This window comes from Lagenorhynchus albirostris, chromosome 21 (assembly GCF_949774975.1).
Source record: "Lagenorhynchus albirostris chromosome 21, mLagAlb1.1, whole genome shotgun sequence".
Classification (NCBI taxonomy): Eukaryota; Metazoa; Chordata; class Mammalia; order Artiodactyla; family Delphinidae; genus Lagenorhynchus; species Lagenorhynchus albirostris.
In genome coordinates, this window is record NC_083115.1 from 14,432,665 (window position 1) to 14,455,341 (window position 22,677).

At 40.4% G+C, this 22,677-nt stretch overlaps 1 protein-coding gene across 2 annotated transcripts in view; it reads right to left on the reverse strand.

Moving 5' to 3' along the window:
* Nucleotides 1-22,677, reverse strand: part of DLC1 (DLC1 Rho GTPase activating protein) — a 401,507-nt gene that overhangs the window by 134,353 nt on the left and 244,477 nt on the right. Inside the window, exon 6 of one of the 2 annotated variants that reach the window (XM_060136256.1) lies at nt 6,219-6,323. The exons of the other annotated variant lie outside the window; for it this stretch is intronic. Coding sequence (XP_059992239.1) covers nt 6,313-6,323 — 11 coding nt within the window. The 3' untranslated portion in view covers nt 6,219-6,312. Of the gene's footprint in view, nt 1-6,218; nt 6,324-22,677 lie in introns of those variants that run through there. 2 annotated transcript variants of the gene reach the window in all.

The window sequence follows — 22,677 nt, forward strand, 5'->3', positions numbered from 1 at the left end:
TGACAACGAAAACACGGTGATCCAAAACCTATGGGATGCAGCAAAAGCAGTTCTAAGAGGGAAGTTTACAGCAATACAAGCCTACCTCAAGAAACAAGAAAAATCTCAAATAAACAATCTAACCTTACACCTGCAGGAACTAGAGAAAGAAGAAAAACAAAATCCAGTTAGTAAAGGAAAGAAATCATGAAGATCAGAGGAGAAATAAATGAAATAGAAACAAAGAAAACAATAGCAAAGATCAATAAAACTAAAAGGTGCATTCTTCGAGAAGATAAACAAAATTGATAAACCATTAGCCAGACTTATCAAGAAAAAGAGGGAAAGGACTCAAATCAATAAAATTATAAATGAAAAAGGAGAAGTTACAACGGACACCACAGAAATACAAAGCACGCTAAGAGGCTACTACAAGCAACTCTATTGCAATGAAATGGACAACCTGGAAGAAATGGACAAATTCTTAGAAAGGTATAACCTTCCAAGACTGAACCAGGAAGAAATAGAAAATATGAACAGACCAATTATAAGTAATGAAATTGAAACTGTGATTAAAAATCTTCCAACAAACAAAAGTCCAGGACCAGATGGCTTCACAGGTGAATTCTATCCAACATTTAGAGACGAGCTAACACCCATCCTTCTCAAACTCTTCCAAAAAATTGCAGAGGAAGGAACGCTCCCAAACTCATTCTATGAGGCCACCATCACCCATTCAACACCCATTTTTTGATACCAAAACCGGACCAAGATGCTACAAAAAAGAAAATTAGAGACCAATATCACTGATAAATATAGATGCAAAAATCCTCAACAAAATACTAGCAAACAGAACCCAACGACACATTAAAAGGATCACAGACCATGATCAAGTGGGATTTATCCCAGGGATTCAAGAATTCTTCAATATATGCAAATCAACCAATGTGATACACCATATTAACAAATTGAAGAATAAAAACCATACGATCATCTCAATAGACGTAGAAAAAGCTTTTGACAAAATTCAACACCCATTTATGATAAAAACTCTCCAGAAAGTGGACATAGAGGGAACCTATGTTAACATAATAAAGGCCATATATGACAAACCCACAGCAAACAACATTCTCAATGATGAAAAACTGAAAGCATTGCCTCTAAGATCAGGAACAAGACAAGGATGTTCACTCTCACCACTATCATTCAACATAGTTTTGGAAGTCCTAGCCACGGCAATCAGAGAAGAAAAAGAAATAAAAGGAATACAAATTGGAAAAGGAGAGCTAAAGCTGTCACTGTTTGCATATGATATGATACTATACATAGAGAATCCTAAAGATGCTACCAGAAAACTATTAGAGCTAGTCAATGAATCTGGTAAAGTAGCAGGATACAAAATTAATGCACAGAAATCTCTTGCATTCCTATACACTAATGATGAAAAGTCTGAAAGAGAAATTAAGGAAAAATTCCCATTTACCACTGCAACAAAAAGAATAAAATACCTAGGGATAATCCCACCGAGGGAGACAAAAGACATTTATGTAGAAAACTGTAAGACACTGATGAAAGAAATTAAAGATGATACAAACAGATGGAGAGATATACCATATTCTTGGATTGGAAGAATCAATATTGTGAAAATGGAAAGGACCCAAAGGAATCTACAGATTCAATGCAATCTCTATCAAATTACCAATGGCATTTTTTGCAGAACTAGAATAAAAAATCTTAAAATTTGTATGGAGACACAAAAGACCCCGAATAGCCAAAGCAGTCTTGAGGGAAAAAAACAGAACTGGAGGAATCAGACTCCCTGTCTTCAGACTGTACTACAAAGCTACAGTAATCAAGACAATATGGTACTGGCACAAAAACAGAAATATACATCAATGGTACAGGATAGAAAGCCCAGAGATAAACCCACGCACCTATGGTCAACTAATTTATGACAAAGGAGGCAAGGATATACAATGGAGAAAAGTCAGTCTCTTCAATAAGTGGTGCTGGGAAGACTGGACAGCTACATGTAAAAGAATGAAATTAGAACACTCCCTAACACCATAAACAAAAAGAAACTCAAATTGGCTTAGAGAACTAAACATAAGACTGGACACTATAAAACTCTTAGAGGAAAACATAGGAAGAACACTCTTTGACATAAATCACAGCAAGATCTTTTTTGATCCACCTCCCAGAGTAATGGAAATAAAAGCAAAAATAAACAAATGGAACCTGATGAAACTTCAAAGCTTTTGCACAGCAAAGGAAACCATAAATAAGAGAAAAAGACAACCCTCAGAATGGGAGAAAATATTTGCAAACGAATCAACGGACAAAGGATTAATCTCCAAAATATATAAACAGCTCATGCAGCTCAATATTAAAAAAATAAACAATCCAATCCAAAAATGGGCAGAAGACCTAAATACACATTTCTCCAAAGAAGACATACAGATGGCCAAGAAGCACATGAAAAGCTGCTCAACATCACTAATTATTAGAGAAATGCAAATTAAAACTACAATGAGGTATCACCTCACACCAGTTAGAATGGGCATCATCAGAAAATCTACAAACAACAAATGCTGGAGAGGGTGTGGAGAAAAGGGAACCCTCTTGCACTGTTGGTGGGAATGTAAATTGATACAGCCACTCTGGGGAACAGTATGGAGGTTCTTAAAAAACTAAAAATAGAATTACCATATGACCCAGCAATCCCACCACTGGGTATATACCCAGAGAAAACCATAATTCAAAAAGACACATGCACCCCAATGCAGCACTATTTACAGCTGCATTGCAGCTGTATTGCAGCACTATTTACAATAGCCAGGTCGTGGAAGTAACCTAAATGCCCATCGACAGACAAATGGATAAAGAAGATGTGGTACATATATACAATGGAATATTACTCAGCCATAAAAAGGAACGAAATTGGGTCATTTGTAGAGACGTGGATGGATCTAGAGACTGTAATGCAGAGTGAAGTAAGTCAGAAAGAGAAAAACAAATATCGTATATTAACGCATATATGTGGAACCTGGAAAAATGGTACAGATGAGCCAGTTTGCAGGGCAGAAATTCAGACACAGATGTAGAGAACAAAGGTATGGACACCAAGGGGTGATAGCAGTGGTGGGTGGGCATGGTGGTGTGATGAACTGAGAGATTGGTATTGACATGTATACACTCACTTTGCTGTACACCTGAAATTAATACAACATTGTAAACAGCTATATCCCAATAAAAATTTTTAAAAAGAAAGAAAAAAAATGGTAAGGTAAAGTTTAGCAGATTTAAAGCAATAAAAAATGGTTTAATTTGTGTACTTTTAACATTTGCTGCATTATATCAGCCATAGTTTTCCCCAAAGGAAAGTCAAGGTGTTTCGAGCATATAAATAAGCTGTACAGGGGTATATAACACATTTGATAAATAGGAAATTTACTCATGATAGCTGATATCTTCTGATCATTTTTATTGTGATAGGATCGTATACAGCATTTAATAATAAAAGCATGTTTGAGGTTGCTTGCATTTTTATAAGCATATCCATTTAGTAATGAAAAGCTTGGAGTGAGGAAATAAAAGGAACAGGTATAGTTTATCTTTTACTCTAATTTTACAGATGAAGATGCAGTATCTAACGTCTCTTCGACTATGGAGTGACATTCGAATGGCCAAAGACAATGGTGGCCTTATTTACATTTATAAAATGAGGTAATAACAGCTAAATGCTGGTCTAAAGCTGGTACCGCTTTTCTCTGGGAGCTATAAGGAAAATGTGGGGAGAATGTATTGCATTTCCCTCAAAGCTTAAGGCCAAAAGGAAATTTGTATGTTCAACTAACTTATCATTTTCATCTTTGCAGAATGATAAATTTCTTCAATGAGTGATATTCTGAGACTGTGTATAAAAATATCAGTCTGGCACTAATTTGTGTTAATTTTCTTGTGCAGTAGAAATAGATGAGATGTTGAAGGACAGATCCTCCTAAACAGAAATTTAACAATAATTAATCCACAGGTTTAACCCAGAGGATAACTAGAGTCTTTTTTTAGCTGAAAGATAATTAAACCTTCTCCCAGCAATCACTCTCTTGGAGGATATTTCCTAAGAAATGGAGCCAGATGGCTCATCATTACCCACCAGGCCACAGTAATAAGTCAATTTGGACAAATTGCCATGTACACATTCAGCCATGGCGGCCTTTAATTTCTAACAGGTTTAAAAGCATCCATTAAAGCAAAAGAGAGGAGAAAGGACTATAAATAGCTGACAGTTTTTAGAAGGACTGTTTGAAGACTAGAACCTTGAATACTTATCATACAAAACGCTAATAGTAGGAAGCAGGAAGAAGCAGTAAAAGGTAAGGTGAACTTTAAAAGCCTACAAGTAAGGTAGTACCCATTTTCTGACGTTAAAATGGAACCCATTTTTGAAATTTTGAATAATTTATTTATAGTAAATCTAAAATATATTCTGCTAACATAAAACATTTAAACCATGTAAAATAGAAGAAATCATTCATTTACTTAAAGATTAAAAGAATGCAGAAGGCAGGCTCTACTGTGCTGCTCCAGCAGTGGAAAATACTGCAAAATCAAGGTGTGTAAGTCTTTCTTTGGATATAATCTCTTCAAGTCTCATTCACTTTTCTAAAATTGTTGCAGATTCTTGATTTTCTGTAAACTTCAAGGATTATATTTATTACTTCAGTTCTTTGTAACAACCTTAGTTCCAGTCGATTGCCATCAGTGAATGACATTATTATACCTTAACTAACGAGAAATGTGATTATAAGATTCTGTCTGCTCCTCTTTGTAAATTGATGTTAAAAACAGAATTAAAACTTAAAATCCCCAACCCCCTAATTAGGCTGTCAACCTTGTCACAGAGTTGCTTTGCCCACATCCATAGGAAATTACCTATATAATGTCCCCAGTGGGAAAAAAAAACAGTAATTCATTTGAGTGTATTAAACCACAGATTCTTGGATTATTTTTAAAAATTTATTAATCTCTGACAATATTCCTTTTACAACTCTGAGCCAGGTAAGTCTTATTGTATGTGTTTTGGAGATGGATTCAAAAGAATAAATTAGAGATATTTAGGATAAATTTTGTGCAGGGCAATGATTCTTACTTTTTATTATGAGTTTATTGAAATAAATACAACCTGAGGTTGATATTACAATCTCATCTCTCTCTAAAAGAATTTACTACTTGCCCAGGTGAACTGTTAGGTTCTGGAAAAACAAAGCTATAGCTAGATGTTCCTGGTTTCTAGGAGTCAGGGGGATAAAGGAGACGTGGTTGGCTCTGAAAATAATTTGACCTTTCTAAAATAAGAAATAAAATACAAAGCATTGAGCCTTTTCAGATATCAAGTTTTTTCTCTGTGAAATGAAGAGACTGATGGCTTAGATGGCTTCAAGGTCCCTTCCAACCCTAATCTTCCATGATTATATACCAATTATCCTCGTACGGAAACCCTTACATCCTTTCAGGTGTTTTGATTGTTCAAAGAGCCTGCAGTACAGTGGACAGAACCAGGCACAATGATCCAGGGGTGGAGGCACTCACATTGTACAAGGGGACGACAAAGCTTTCTATTGCTCAGATTTCTCAAATTTTCTTGGAGTTTCTGACCACACAGGAGAAATATTTATAGTATTTCTAGAGTAGAGCAGTCAGAGTCACACATCTCTTCCTGGGTTATGACTGGTCAATTTTAAACAGTATGCACCTAATACATATGCTGGAAGAATGAATGAATGAATAAACAGGTAAAAGTATCATTCTGACATCCTCTGGAATAAGTTAATAAATATCGGGTAGCTCTATGCTCTTAAACATTCAGGTTTGCATGTATTTTCATTTTTACACCAAATCAAGTTCTTCTTGTGTGTGTGTGTGTGTGTGTGTGTGTATAAATATGCATATGTTAACACATGTATTTATATTGGTATACAGAAGCAATTTATGTTTTTTTTATTATTCATTTATTTTTTGGGCTGCGTTGGGTCTTTGTTGCTGTGTGTGGGCTTTCTCTAGTTGGCCGTGAGTGGGGCCTACTCTTTGTTGCGGTGCACGGGCTTCTCATTGTGGTGGCTTCTCTTGTTGAGGAGCACAGGCTCTAGGTGTGCAGGCTTCAGTAGTTGTGGCACGTGGGCTCTAGAGCTCAGGCTCAGCAGTTGGGTGCACAGGCTTAGTTGCTCTGTGGCATGTGGGATCTTCCCGGACCAGGGCTCGAACCCGTGTCCCCTGCATTGGCAGGCAGATTCTTAACCACTGCGCCACCAGGGAAGTCTGCAATTTATGTTTTTAAAGGAAATCTAAAAAAAAAAAAAAAAAATCTACATATACTCTGTGATAATATAAAACTAAAACCTATCAGCTCACTAAACTAATTGTGATCATCTTTCCTCCTCCTATGTTAGACTTGAACCTCGAGGTTCAAAACCAGCGAGGAAATTAGAAAATGTGCCCTCTCAGGAGCCACTGCCCCATAAGCATGTGGCTTAGTGAGGTATGAGTACCTTTTAACAAACTAGAAAAAAGCTTCCCTTGCTCTGGTGGAGCTGCTCCCCTCCAAGGCTTGGAGATCTGAGGACAGGCTGGACTTCAGCTCCCAAGGGTCCTCTTGGCTGGGAGCCCTTGAGCAGGGCCACTGCTGCCCCACCGTGGCCCTGGGTTATACAGTTAGCAACTGGAGTCAGCCTAATTTCCTGGAAGCTCATAAAAACTGTTCCTCTCCGGAACCCTCAGAAGCTGAGCAGGCATTTGCTGAGCCTACTGTGTGCCTTGCACTCTGCTGGGAGGTATGGGACTGTATAAGTGAAGGGAAGACAGGTCCCTGCCTTCAGAGCACAGTCTGGCTGGAAAGTCAAAACAAAACTAGGCAACGTGGTGTGATTGGAACTCGGGTTCTGAATACACAACCACTCGGTTTTTCTCTTTCTTCTTTATATAAAAAGGAGATTGGGCAGGAGGATTTTGAGTGTATCGACCTAGAGCAATAGGTTTCTTATCTCTGATCTACAAAGAACAATTTCCACACGTCATATCTAGTGTTCGTGGTGAAGATACAACTACAAGAGTAGCTGTGATGTGCAGATGGCTGGGGAGGCTTCCGAGATTAAGGACTTAGTGTTCAATCCTTGGAGAAGACTGGGGTGAATATTCCAGTATTGGGACGCTGTGGAGCAAAGGCACAAAGACAGGAATTGCTATGTGTGTGAAACATTGAAAAGCCCAAGGTAACCGAAGCAGGTGTCATGGTTGGGTTATACCGCGGGAGGCAGGTAGGGCAAGACCAGACTGGGGTCTGCCATTCCATCCTCTCCAACGGATCCTAGGCACATAATTGCCAAATGAGTTGATATTGTTTGGGGACATAAGTTGGATCTGTCGCCATAGAGCAGCCTTCCTCAGTGTGAAATGTTCCAGGACTGAATTCAGGATCCTGGCCAACATTATACCATATTCTAAGCACCCAATGAAACAATTACCCAGCTCAGACACAGAAACACACACACACACACACACACACACACACACACACACACACACACACACACACACACACACACACACACACCTCAACAGGGAAACAATCCTGATCTGTAATCTCAGGCCTGTGCCATGTTCTCTACTTCAAAGAAGAATCCAATGAGGGGAAGTATCAGAAATGGGAAGTTTTCCAGAAGCAGAGTGTTAAAATATTGGCTCCTGCAGAATTGTAACCCAGAGAGAAATGTTCTCCTCAAACAACAAAACAATTTACAAAGTGGCTTGAAGTCAGTCAGAGAGAAAGCAGAGTTTGGGAGGTGAGCCAAGGAGCGTGCATTTCTATAACGCTTGTTCTGGTGCCAGTGATAAACATGAGTGCGTCCCTCCAGCCCTCCGGCCGCTGCAAGCTATCTAAGTGGCTGCAATGCTCTCTAAACATAAATAATCTTAATCTTCAAATGAACAGTAGACACATGGGAACAAGATTAGGGAGACTTTTTTGCTTAGCCCTTTATGGAAACTTCCAGAGGAACAAACTTCAGCCTACTATGGAAATTTCACTTGAAGTAGATGTTTCTGGAGACCCGGGTGTATCTCTGTGCAGTTTACCAGACTGGACTTGCTCTTTTCCCATAATAGGGTCCTCTAAGCCACAGAAGCTTTAAAAGAAGTAAAGGGCTTAACCAGATTTAAAGGCGCAGAAAGGGCTGGTTGTTCAAAGGAACAGGAAAATGACCTTTGCCTGAGTCATGTGATGGTTCATCTAGTCTTCCTTAAGACGTTTTTAATTTTGGTGGAGGAAAAGGATACAATAATCACTTGGTAATTTTTTTTTAGCAACTTTGGATAACCAAGTTATTCATGACCGATTTTTATTCAATGGAAATATAGGCATTCTCTTTAATTTCATAGTAGCTTTGCTTTGGTGGGGAAAACCCCCGGATGTGTAAGATCTGAACCTTTCCTGAAGATGCACATTACCAGCATAGATCAGGCTGTTTGCTTCCCACTGTCACACTGGCAGCAGGTAAGGGTGGCTCGGCATGCAATCTATTCAATTATGAAGAGTTTTGGATAGTATTAGGCTCTCTCTTCTAAACGGATTCAGGAGGCTGAGAAAGACAGGGTAAGAAAGGCCGAAGAAGGGACTGAAGAGAAAAGGGATAAATAAATCTATGAGGAGAGAGAGAAGCAGACAGCTGGGAAGGAAAGGAGAAAAGCACTGGGGCTTTTTACATCTACGTTATTCTTGCACAGACTCAAAGTCTAGTTGTGAAAAACTGCACTTCCACAAGGGGGCTTTGGAAGGTCCAATTGCGGATTTCTATTGTCCCTGTATGCACACTTTGAACTTCTCTTCACCTGAAATAAAAGCAGATGTTCAGATAATATCCCAAGAGGTGAGAAGGGCTTTCAGTTAAGACTTAAGGTCACTTAGGAAGGTATTATTATGCACATTTCCATGGTAGACACCTTTCGTGCAAACAAGCAGGACACACTATCACACGGGCATACAAGCTTTCCCAGGCTAAAGTTCCCAGCCTGATTTGGGGTACATTTTTCTTTTTCCTTTGGTTTCTTTCTCCTCAGTTCCTGGTCTTCAAACTCATTATACCCTTTCGTATGTTTTTATATTCTAGCTCAGGTTCAACTGTAGACCATAAAAGGAAGAGATCTGGAAAATGAATATTTTGGTAAGAGTTTCTATGGATGTAGCAGAGAAAACAGAAGAAAAGCTTTTTCCCTTTCCTTCTTCATCCCCCCCGCCACCCCCATGTTCTCTAAAGGGCAAAGGAACACTGTGAGGAGCAGCTCTCAGTCTTTTCAACAGGGACAAAGGCTGCTGGTGGAGAATCTCCCTCTTGGTGACCACACCCCCCCAGTTGGTGAGGTCTCCTTCTTAGGGGACCCTGCTGAGCTGTTAGGAAACAAGAGGCATTAGCACACCACTCACTATTTTTCAGGGGCCAATTAGCCGGTTTGGACTCTCCAGGCTGTTGGTCCCTTTCCTTCCTCCTTTAGCAGCTTGCCTTCTGCTCGTCTCCCATGCTGCATTAACAGGGGGAAGGTTCAGATCTGCCCCTGTGTCTCCCTTAGGGGCGCTGATGGGAGTGTTCTTGGGGAAGGCAATTGAAGCCACTGAACGGATATGTGTGGATTACCTATGGATTTGGATTATCTAAACCAGTGGTTTTCAACCCTTTTAACTAGGAGTCCTTTTACAGATTAAAAAGCAAAAACAAAAACAAAAACTTGTGCACCCTGACAGGACAGTAATTATACTGTTTGTGTCTGTTGAGGAAGGTGAGCATGTGCTCAGACAAAAGAAAGGCTTGTTCATCTTGTCTTCTTGGTCTTCAAACACATTCTGTTCCCCTGCCAACTCCTCTTGGAAAGAGATCTTTCCTAGGGCATCAATACTCTGAATTCCTTGTGGTTCAGATTCAAGCAAAGCAATGAAGATTTACAGGAGAAGCCTGGTATCTATCATCTGTTGGAAACTCTTACTGACACACAAATACAGATTGTTGAGATATTTTGGAATAATGAAAACTAAATACCAAGGGAAAAGGAAAGAAAAATCTCTTTCCATTTCATAATAGGTGTTTCCATGTGTGAAGGCTTAAATTTGAAGATGGTAAATGATTTTCTTGCTCAGTGATGATTCAATATATGTGTGAATCCAAAGAAACTGAAATCAACTGTAGAGTGCTGATATGACGGACAGTATGACCCTAACGTGTTTTTAGCAATGTTGTTGCCTAGGCAGTGACAGGCCTCAGGGTGAGAATTTCAGGGTACAAGTAGAAGGCATGCTAACATCAGGAACAGTTGCAAAAACATGCATGGTACTAAAAGAGCAAACTTTTTCTCCTGTGCTGTGATCCATATTTGTTTTCTCTTTGTTCACTGCTTTGCAAATTGTTCTCAGTATTTGGACTCCATCTTCTCTCAACAGATAACTTTGTCTTCATCATCAAGAAAACAGAGATGATCAGGTGCGAACTACTTCAAGTTATTAGCGACATCTGCATTCTTGGAACGAAAAAAGCTGCTCTTGTCTTTCCATGGATTATTTTACTCCCTCATTTTTTCCTATCTGCTGATCACTCCCAAATCAGTATCTCCTGCCCCATCTTCTCTTTCCAGTTTGGACTCAGATATGAACCTGACCACTGGCCATATGCACTGGGATGGTCACAGGCACCTCATACTCACGTCTTCCTCCTTAACCTGCTTCTCCTCCAAAATTCCTCATCTCACTGGGACCACCATTCCTTCAAGCATCCAGGGTAGGAACCTGGTGGTAAATTTAGACTTCTCTCTTTCCTTCACTCCACACTCTCGAGTATTGTTAATATTCCAGGTATTACTTTACTTTCTAAATATTTATCAAATCCATCCCCTACTGAGGAGCCCAGCTAAACTTCCTTCATGTAGGCTCTTGTAGTCTTTGCCCTGGATGCTTACAGGGACACTTAATGACTCTCCACTGCCTAAAACTAAGGTCCCTGCCTGTTCTTGTGACATTCAAGACTTTTCATGACTTTCCGTTTCCACTTTCATCTGCCACTTTCCCTGGTCCACTTCACCAAACTGCACATACCAAGTGATTACTTTTCTTCTTCTACTTGAAATCTCCTCCCTACCTTTCTTCATCTGATTGACTGTAACCCACCTTCTCTGACTCTTATAACCAAGCTAAGTGCAAGTCCTCTGCAACCCTATGATACCTTGTACATACCTGTCTTTTATCACCTGCATGTTACATTATATTCTAATTATCTGTTAATTCATATTCCCTCCCACACCCCCTCCCTTTGATGCTTTCAGTCAAGAAGACAGATGGTTGCCTACACTGTGATGCAATTTTTTGATTTTAGAAAAAATGCTGGAAGTTTTTGACATACTTTAATTGAGAGCTGAGCTCCAGTCTCCCTACCCCCTTGAATTGGGGCAAGATTACCACTTGCTTATGACCCACAGAATGTGGCTGCATGACTTCTAAGGTTTGGTCAGAAGAGGTGATGCTGCTTGGCCTTGTTCTCTGGGCCACTCGTTTTGGGGCCCTGTTCTACCGGTAAGGAGTCTGACTGCCCTGAGGTCAGCCCGCTGGGAGGAAGCCCAGGTCATATATGAAGAGGCCACGTGTAGGTGCTCTGTTGAGCCCCAGCCGAGGTGCCAGCTGACCGCAAGTATCAAAACCACCAGCCTTTGAAACTTTCCACCCGAGGCCCCAGATCTTGTAAAGCCGAGGCCCCTGTGTTCATCCTAACTCCTGACCCACACACGCTGGGAACATCATTAATGACTGTTTTACACCGCTGCGTTTGGGGTGGCTTTGCAGCGATGGTAACCGAAACACACACCCACAGCAGTAATCTGCTCATTAACTCTGTATTGGTTCCTCACTGATCTCTCCTCCTCATTCTTTCATTGTGCTCCTGGAACCACATCCTAAATAAGCTAATGTACTCACATCATTGTCTCAGGGACTTTTTTTTTTTGCGGTCCGCGGGCCTCTCACTGTTGTGGCCTCTCCCGTCGTGGAGCACAGGCTCCGGACGCGCAGGCTCGGCGGCCATGGCTCACGGGCCCAGCCGCTCCGCGGCATGTGGGATCTTCCCTGACCGGGGCACGAGCCCCTGTCCCCTGCATCGGCAGGCGGACTCTCAACCACTGCGCCACCAGGAAAGCCCCTCAGGGACTTTTTTAAAAAGGGAAATATAGGTTAATGTAAATTCCAGCCCCCACCTTCAGAAGTTATTCAGGTGGATGTAAAACATTTAAAAATGCTTTAAGTAACACTTTAAACAAGCTATAGTGGTCCTAAGAAAGCACAATTACTAGAGAAGGCAAAGTAGCCTGCTTTACCTCCAAGGCTAAATACCAAACACTAAAGGCTTAAGGAGTCCAGTAACAACTTTTGCCCAGAACTGAGATTTTTAGAGGCCGTTTGCAAAGATGGCAAATTAAAAGAAAGAATTGAGGCTAATGATATGTTTTCATTTATTTTTCATTTGGAGAAAAAAATAACTTTCTTTCCAAAGGTCTGAAAGCATGCCTTTAAAATATCTTAGATTTTCTTTTTCTATAGGATTCTCAGGTAACTATTTAGAAAAGACTGATTTGACCAAGAGAGAATTAGGAATTAAGATGGCAATAACTTTACTCAACCCTTAGTGTTGAGTGAAGTTATTGATAATTCAACATATACAGTGTTCTTCCTTTTACTGGGTAGATTCAGTCATATGGCAGCATTATGGATTGGGTGTTTGTGCGTGCGTGCGTGTGTGTGTGTGTGTGTGTGTGTGTGTATCTCGTCTAAAATAGAAGAATTTGATGCTTCAAAAGCATTAGGAAATGAAGACCACTCAGAAATCTTATTGAATGAAGAGTCCAGAGACAGAGGTTGACCTCAATCTAGTATTCATAATAAAGATACCTAGGAAACTATGACTGTTTTACATGACCACATTCCATCATCCAACATTCCCCTGCAGACCACTGCCTCACTCATTTCTTTACCACGTTTACCTGAGTTCCTGTCTGAATATCTGGAGATAGTCTGGGGAGAAGGGCTATGTCCCAGGGTCTAGCGCAGCCCCTGACACATATTTATATTATTTGCTGAATGAATAAAGCAGGGCATAAGGTGATGCATCCCATCATTTAGATCATAAATACTGTTCATTCCTGTTTTGTTGTCAGTACAGTGCCCCACCTAGAAGTGACCTTGATTGCAAAACTATAACGAACAAAACCCAGACTGAGTGTCTCTCATCAACACAGGCCGAAACAGCCTCCTCTGTTAACGAGCATACCATCCTGATATCCCGTGCCCTTAACCACGTTGCAAGGAGTTTCACCTACTGCCCAGAAAGGAGCAAGCAAGTCGCTTTTTTAAGGTAAGTATTGAATGCAAGACCACTGCAAGTAGAGAGAAAAAGAGGTAAAAATATGGCTGAAATGATGGCAAGGATTCATGACTTGGTTGGATGCCAAGTAAAAGTCAGTTCCAGTTGTTCCATTAACAGTCCAAACTTCAGGCACTGCCAGACGTTACTATCTGCTTGTGCAATTTGGCACAGTTGCTACTAGGTCAGGATTATAATTGCAAAGCTAGTACAGCCGATACTTTGCCCTGCAGGATCCACTATAGAAGATACAACACCTTTTAAAAGAGCGACACACTGTATGCAATTACAATAACTGTTAACACTTACAGAACACTGAGAATATGCCAGGAAGCTTTCTAAGTGCTTTGATTAAAGTGACTCCTTTCACCCTCACAACAACCTTATGCGGTAAGGTGTGTTAATATCATGCCCATTTCACAGATGAGGACACTAAGGCACAGAGAGGTTAAGTAACCTGTTCATACTTACCCACGTTGTAAGTGGCAGAATGGGGATTCAAGCCCCGTAAGTCTGCCTCCAAGATCCATGCTCTTAATTGCCACCCGCTACTGCTTCTGACAACCACAGCGGCGCCTGCCCCGATGCAGTGTAAAGGCCTGACTGTGAAGACATGTTACGAGTACACTCAAACAGGTGCAAAAAACAGATCTGCTTTACCTCCAAGGCTAAATACCAAATGCTGAAGGCTAACAATGGTGCTAAAATAATTTTCTAACCCAACTAGGCAATATTTTGTTAGTATTGTAACTAGCCCCATGGTCCTACCTGAAACTGCTCAAAGTTAAATGTTCTTTCTGGTCTGCAATTCATCTTAGTGGGATATTGTTTATGGCAAGTCTAGTATATAACATGTAAATACTCAGATGTAGTTTTGCAGTCACATGAGACCATGCCTCTGTTCTCTATCACCTCTAGTTATGAAGCAAAAGGCAAACCATTTGATAATGAAGCTCCAGGAAGGCAGGGACCTGGTCAGTCTTGGTTATCAGCTGTATCTGCGCAGAGCGGGGGGCTCGATAGGTAACTGAAGCGCCTCTTACATCGTGTTGCCCAGCATTTCCTCACACCTGCCTCCTTGCTCTCATCCGCCTCCCAGTTCCTGTTCCTGTATCATCAGCATCCTCACTTAATTGTTAACATCCTCTCTTGCATCCCCATTTGCTGCAGTTTCTGCTCCTACTAGATCTCCCTGAAGCACACCTCTTCTCTTGCAGCTTTCTCCTGCTTCCATATCCCATAAAGTTATCTGCAGGAAGAGCTGTTCTCTCTGAACTACTGTTTCCTAATCCTTAGGCTCCCACTTCTTTTGAAGTTGAGGCCACCAACTCTATGTCAATCTACTCTCTTGCTGCTCCTCCTTCTTCATGGAAGACTTTAGCCCTTAGTTCATACACTTCCCTTTCACTCCAACTCTGGCAGACTCACCAGGAGGCAAAGTCCCTGTAGACACTGCAACCTTACAATTCCATCTGTGCTGTAACCTTGCAATTCCAAGACCATCACTGGACATAGTCTGGGTCGTTTAATCCCTAGAGGGCTTCCTTCAGAAGTTCTCAGCTCCAATACCTCAGTCTGATATCAACCTCCCATCTTATCTCTCTCCTTCCACGGCTGGGCTCTGGGTAAGCCACTCACTCCTTCCTCTCTGACACTCACCCTCAATTCCCTGGAATCCTGGCTTCTTACTGCCTTCAACCAGAAAAACCTCCACATTGAATTAAAGTTGCAATTCACCCCTTCTTTTTCCTCCCTGCAATAGTGAATTACTGCTGGAGAAGATCCCATAGCTTTGCAGACAAGGAGCCATTACCACTCCAAGCTCTCTAACCTCAGTGGGGCTCTTGACTCATTCCTGGACCTTTCCCTCTCCACTCCTTAGTGATTCCTCCAAACCTTCCCCACTCATCTCAAGCTCTGAACCATTTTTAGCAGATTGCATTGCCCGAACTGCATTAAGAAAGTTGAGACTATCAGTTACACTCTATGTCAGCTCCCCAGACACTCCTTGCCAAGTAATCTCTTACCCCAACGATCTCCACCCCATTTCCACTAGTCTCAGGGTAGGGGTGCCCTTCTCCTAGGCAACACTCTTCTCCCCTGTGCTTTTCATCGTCTTCAGAATTCTTGCTTTCACCATTTTCTTATCCCTTTCTCAGAGTTTCAACTTCTATTTCTCCCTTCCTCCCTCCCTCCCTTCCTTCCCCCTCCCTCTCTCCCGTTCTTCCTTGCTTCCTCTTCCTCCTTCCCCATCTTCATCCTCTTTAACTGGCAACTTCCCCTTCAGCTTAAGTCTCTCTCATCCTGATTAAAAAACAAACAGTCCAAACCAAAATAACAAAAGCAACAATTAACAGAAAACCAAAACATATCTGGAACCAATTCTCTCCTATCCCAAACAATCCCCGTCTATCACTCTTTTTCCATATCAGACAAATGTCTCCAGATGACAAGCCTCCACTAATGTCATCCCTTCCTTGACACACCTGGCTGTTTCTTGTCTTTCTACGTGTCATCTACTCTCCCTGAAATATCTTTGCCTGCCAGGACCCTCTAGGCTGGGTTGGGGTTTCTCCCTGGAATTGCTTTGGGACACTGTGCCCACTTCTACTACTTCTACCATTTCTATCTTCACTCTACTTGAGTAGTAGGCAGTAAGACCCTTTTGCACATGGAGCATGCCATGTTCATTGTTGTATCTCCATTGTCCAGCACAATGCTTGGCACATGGGAGAGCATCAGTGTCTGTTGAATAAATGTTTCCATATAAAGTTCTACCAAACGGCTCTGTTCCATTCATTTTACCTCATTATTGCTTTAATATGATTTGATCATTTCTGACCCAAGTAATCACTGCTCCCTGACAGGACAATATTGCTCCCATGTGCTTCATTAAGCTTCTGCAAATATCTTAGATAGTTCTTTGTAGTTCAGAGTTCTGGTTGAAGTCAGCTGGCCAACAGAACATCATTTCTTCACTCATGTGTTCTCCTCCGATGACTTCTGCACTTAGGGAAGTCATAGACTAATAAAATTTCCAAACTATGTGGGCACAGGATTTGATTGCTAATTTTTATTACCTTAAGTAAGTGCATTAATCCACATAATCCAAAACCAACTTCTAGATCACTATAATTTCATAAAAGTTAGGATATTCTAATACAACAGAAAAGTAAGAAGGAATAAAGAATAAAGACAGAATAAAGGACAAGACTCTAAATTGAATGCTTAAAAAATTAATACTGATTTAGTATTAATTTAATAAAGTATTAGTGCATTCAATACTTTCAAAAATTCAGTATGTTGCTGTATTAGTCTGCTCAGGCTGCCATAACAGCATACCAGAGACTGGGTGGCTTAAACAACAGAAATTTATTTCCTCACAGTTCTGGAGGCTGGAAATCTAAAGTCAAGGTGCTGGCAGGGCTGGTGTCTGGTGAGGACTGTCTTTCTGGACTGTACACAGCCACCTTCCAGCTGTGTCCTCACACGGCCTTTTCTGTCTGCGTGCGCTCTCCTGGTGCCTCTTGCTCTTCTTCTAAACGCTAGCCTTACTAGATTAGGACCCTGCCCTTTAGACCTCATTTCATTGCAGTTACCTCTTTATAGGCCCTATCTCCAAATACAGTCACTGAATTCTGAGGTCCTGGGGGTTAGGACTTCAAAATATAAATTTGGAGGGGCCACAATTCAGTCCATAATAATTGCTCATTTCTCATTTTGTTGTAGGTCACTGGAAATTTCATCTTGGATTGGCACGAATCTGCAGGCCAGGATTTGGGAAACACGGTTCTAAACATTGCAAATATCACTATACTGCCTCTAAAAAATTACTTATTTTATTTCTATATAGGTTGAGACCTTTTTGCCGTACCTCTTGGTAGTATATAATTTTTGTTCTTTGTGAAATTTTCCATTTCTTTTAAATGCAAAATGCTTTGAGATGCAAGGATTTCTTGGACAAATTTATCTATCCTATCAAAAATATTCACTGAGCACCTACCATGTAAATAGAATGCAAATGAATCCTGTCAGCTGTGGTGTCATGGAAAGAAAACTATGCTTAAAATAATAAGATCTGGATTCTAGCCACCTCTCTGAGACTAAGCTTCTTCATTTTTAAAATAGAGATAATAACATACGTTTCCTTAATATCTTTGAAGGGATTCCATGAGGGGGATTTATGTTGAAGTTTTTTTTTAATGTGTAAAGCACTATACAAATAAAGGTACAATAATAATTATTAGAGATAACATAGTTGGGTTAAAAATATTGAAACATGAAAGAATTAGGTGAAAAAGCAATTGTGTAATAATACACAATCCACTTTATAAAGTTATTAGACTACTTGATCAGGGAAATGGCCTGCCTCCTGATTTCAGCAAAGCATTTTACAAAGTTTTAACGATGTTCTTTCAGACTGGATGGGTGCTGGGAACAACTAGATAGAGTCGTATTTTGGCCAAGCAGCTGACTTTTAAGAGTATTGATAACTGGATGAATATGGAGACAAATCTTTATTTTGTCATTGATCTTGTCCTAAGTAACATTTTGGTTAAATAAAATAAAAAAATCCTTGATTATCAGTTCCAAGTGGCATGCTTACAAAGTCTATGGATGTCACAAAGCTAAAATAAAGAGCTGGTATATGAAGAGATAAAGACTCAAAATTATCTCAATAGGCTGGAATGATGGGTAAGGGGAGGTGTATGTAAAGTAAGCAAGATAAGATTTAACCGGGACATATGACAACCCTATACTTAGATTAAGAAAAAAGCAAAACAAAACAAAACCCTGCTGCACAAGAGAAAAGGCTTGAGGATTCTATGTCCTGTTAAAAAGACCTGTTGCTTATAGGTGATCAAAGCTTATTATGAACCATCAATATGATGTAAGTGATAAAAAGACAAAGAATAAATATATAGCAATTATAGACTACATTAATACTGTCACAGGCCTAGACTAAGGAAGGAAAGAATCCTACCACGTCCTACCTTGCTCAGAGCAGATGGAGAGTATCTTATTCACTACACAGGGCTTCTAGCAAGCTAGGAAGCATCTACAAGAGACTGTTTAAAGATCCTGAAACCCTTCCCAGTAAGAAAATGCTGACATAATTAAGGAGATACACCCTGGAAATAAGAGATGGTATCTTTCTTGTCTTGCTTTCAAATATTTGATGGTTCATCATGTAGAAAAGTGAGCAAACATTTTATGTGATGCTCCAAAGAATGGTCCCATTATAACTGTCCTGCTAAGGTGTCTGACCAAACGTAATAGCACAATACTGTGAGTAAGAAGAGTGTCTTGCCCCTAAAGGCACACTTCTATTGAGGCTCAGGATTTACACAAAGAAAAGGTAAGTTTGATCAAGAGCTGTAAAATAGTTAGCTGGTTGGAAGCAGCAGCAGAGCCCAGGGAGATCACCTCGGTGCTTTGCGATGACCTAGAGGGGTGGGATAGGGAGGGTGGGAGGGAGGCTCAAGAGGGAGGGGATATGGGGATATATGTATGCATATGGCTGATTCACTTTGTTGTGCAACAGAAACCAACACAGTATTGCGAAGCAATTATACTCCAATAAAGATCTATTAAAAGAAAAAAAAAAAGAACTGAAACCAGAAAGGTAATCTCACCATGGATAGACCACATAGGTTCACTCTTAAACTACCACGTATATCTTAAAGTCCATTATCATGAAGCTATAAAATGTTCACACAAAGTCATCTGAAGGACTGAGGGAAATGGGAAGCTCTCATATGATCCCCTCCTCAAACCTTGCAATAGCAGAGCAGAACTTGGGGGTAACTCCCAGAAAACGGTGGGAATAGTTTCAGGTTAAACCAAAGCTGAGCTATTAACACCAGTCTGAAAGCGTTCGGAATGCATGTGGAATTCATTAGCATGAGAGGTGAAATCAGTTAAAATTATGAATAGCCACGCAAATATTATAGATAAATTAATGGATACAGAGCTAAAATGAGTTTTGAAGGAATACATTGTTATTGGGGATTTTCTGAACTTCTGGGCATGCATGTCGGAGAGTAACAGTAACAATGCTTTTTCCAACTGTTCTGGGATGTTCATTGTAACGTGGATCTGCTCCAATGTGGTTGCTCTTGTGTGAGTTCTCCTCTAGAACAATAAATATTGCGTGTGTGCGTGTGTGTGTGTGTGGTGTGTTTATATACTTACAGATGTACATGTATGTGTATACATACAACTAACATCAGATTAAAAGAAAACAACTACCAAAAATTTCGAATATTTATTATTGATTTTATTCTTTTTCCTGTTTCCTTACTACATGATATTGAACCTAAGAAGAGTTAACAAACCACATAACCTGTTTTAACTGAAAATAGCAACTGACTAGAAATATCCTTATCTGAGCAGGTCCTGGGGCTGGTCTTCCCACTGCACATCCTGTGATGGCCTGAAAGTGTGCTTAAAAAGAGGAGGAATTGTTACTCTAGGCCTCTGCCATATGCTAATTTCATTTCCCCTCTTCTCTAATACCATCATGTATTAAGAAGTTAGAGTTTGAAAAACAACTACAAAAAAAAAAAAAAGACAAAGGCAGCAGATGCTTAGGAGTAACAAAAACATGGCTAAGTTATAACATCTGGACTTCATCACTGCAACCCTGACATCAGGACACAGCCCAGATGTTAACTATAGTAACCATCTAAAGTTTGGGTGAATGTGGTCTTTCCTTTAATTTGCAAAATCCTTTTTGCAAAAATCCTTGAAAACATAACAGCTTAGGGATATAAGTAGTCTACCAAATATTTAGGAGACCAACTTTGGGATCACACAAATACACTGGCTTTCTACGTGCATTCATCTCCTTGGCATGCTGTGGTCACCTACCTGGAATCCCACTCCCCCAGTCCACCGGCCCCCAGGAAAAGAATGATGAAAAAAAAAAGTACTTGGAAAGAATAGCAAGAAGGGAAATTATGAATGTAAAAATGAGAAGTGACTAGTCCTGAGCCTTAACAGACATGTGGATATAAATCAGGACACTCTTCCTACACACTCAAGGGCAGGCTGTCTTGTCCAGTTGTAGCCTGCTGGGATGAGCATCCAGATTTCCGTGTTTTATGTATAGTCTCCACATTTTCTAGGCAGTTGAAGAACAAGGGAAGACTTGTTAGAATGCAGATGGAAAAGAAAACAATAACCTATATCTTAAATTTCTTTCCGCTTTTGATTACTATATTGAATTAATGGGTAATTGACGCCTTATATACTTTTCACAGTTGTATAGTTAATGAAGCTATGCTACATGGGCTTGTCTTTGGGCTGATATTGAAATAAAATGGAATAAAATTTCATTCCCTACCTCCTAACCCACCCACACTCCCAACTGTCAAATATCACTGGAGAAACTGATTAGAAAAAGACCAAACTATGGTTAAAAATCTGACTTACTCATAGATGGAAGCTCTGAATATAATACATATACCTTTCTGTGATTTCATATCCTGGGGCTGTGACATGACTAAAAGTCACTTTGCATTTAACAAAATATTTAGAGTTCATTTAACAAATACTTAGAAGGCAGAATAGTGCTGGTTAAGGGCACAGACCCTGGAGACAGATGATCTGGATTCAAATCCTGACTCACTTACTATAGGATCTTAGAAGAGTTACAGCCTTCTGGGAGGAGTTTAGAATATCGCTGAGTGTCGATTTATGTATTATAAAATGGGGAAAGTGATACTTAACTTACTGTATTTTTGTGAAAATTACTGATAAATGTATGAAAAGCCTACAGTAGTACGTCATAAAACAGTTCAGTACATAGCATCATTCATCATATTAAAGGCAGAGATAAGTCCTGTCCATCTTTGTATACCGATATACAGTTACTTGATAACTCTTCAGCAAATTGTTTTTTTTTTTTTTTTTTTTTTTGTGGTACACGGGCCTCTCACTGTTGTGGCCTCTCCCGTTGCGGAGCACAGGCTCCGGACGCGCAGGCTCAGCGGCCATGGCTCACGGGCCCAGCACCTCCGCGGCATGTGGGATCTTCCCGGTCCGGGGCACGAACCCGTGTCCCTTGCATCGGCAGGCGGACGCTCAACCACTGAGGCACCAGGGAAGCCCAGCAAATAGTTTTTGAATACATAAATGAAACAGCAAAGAGTAAATGAACAGATTCAGGGGTTGAAACCACAGCCTTCCACTGTAGCCAAGTGAGTTTACCCCAGGTTTTCTGAACTAACCAGGCTATTGTTTTCACTGTCTCTGTGCCCTTTGCCAGGGTTCACAATGTTTCCTCCTCTTTCTGCATCTTGCCCACTTTTGCCTGAATTTACTAGCCTAGTCCCATCCTGTCACGATCACTTTGCAGATGACTTCAGGGACGCCGTCCTTGTAATACCCACAGCGCTGGGCATTAATGTCGTCCAAAGTCATCTCTGCAGTGCATGGCAGAATGCCTAACCTACAGGAAGTTATTAATATTTGTTAAATAAAAGAATATTGCCTTTTTTGTTGTTTAATGTCTAATGTACCTGTCTTGAGAGTAGGGCCTCTGCTCTACTTTTCACCGCAACACAGCATCATGATGCACAAATACTTAGGCACATAGCGTATTTGGATTTGAAGGACATTTGGCAATAACGTAATTGAACCCCATCTCTACAGATGAAGAACATGAGGATTCTATAGGTTAACGACTTGCTCAAGTCTCACAGAACTGGTCTAGTCCCAGAGTGGGGAATACAAATCAGACCTCTTGACTAATCATGTTTGATTGAACAGATGGAAAAAAAATGTCCTAAAGGAGGTTTGTAGTGATCACATGTATTTATTACTAAGTAACTCAAATTTTCAAAATTCCTGAGAACTCAAACAAGGTCTTACTTAGATTAAGTTATTGCAAGAACAACAGCTTTTTTGGTCACAGATTTCTAAAATAGTTTAACTAGTCAACAGGCAAGGGCAGCCTCCTTGGAGATGGCCATAGGTGACTTGGAATAAAAACCAGTGACATATTGATTAACATGCAGAATGAAGGATACTCTTAAAACACATTTTGCAGGCTCTGACCCTTCTATTATCTGCAGTCTGTGCACTGTCTTGTTTGTATTGGAAGGTATTATCAGGGACCAAGTTCTCCCCTGAACCTCTTTCTGCAGCACTGCAGTCAGGATGGTTGTCCATGGTGGTCATGACTTGTGTTGCAAGACCAAGTTTTCTGACGAGAATTTTCTATCTAATCTTCACAGGCAGTTCCCAAGAATGC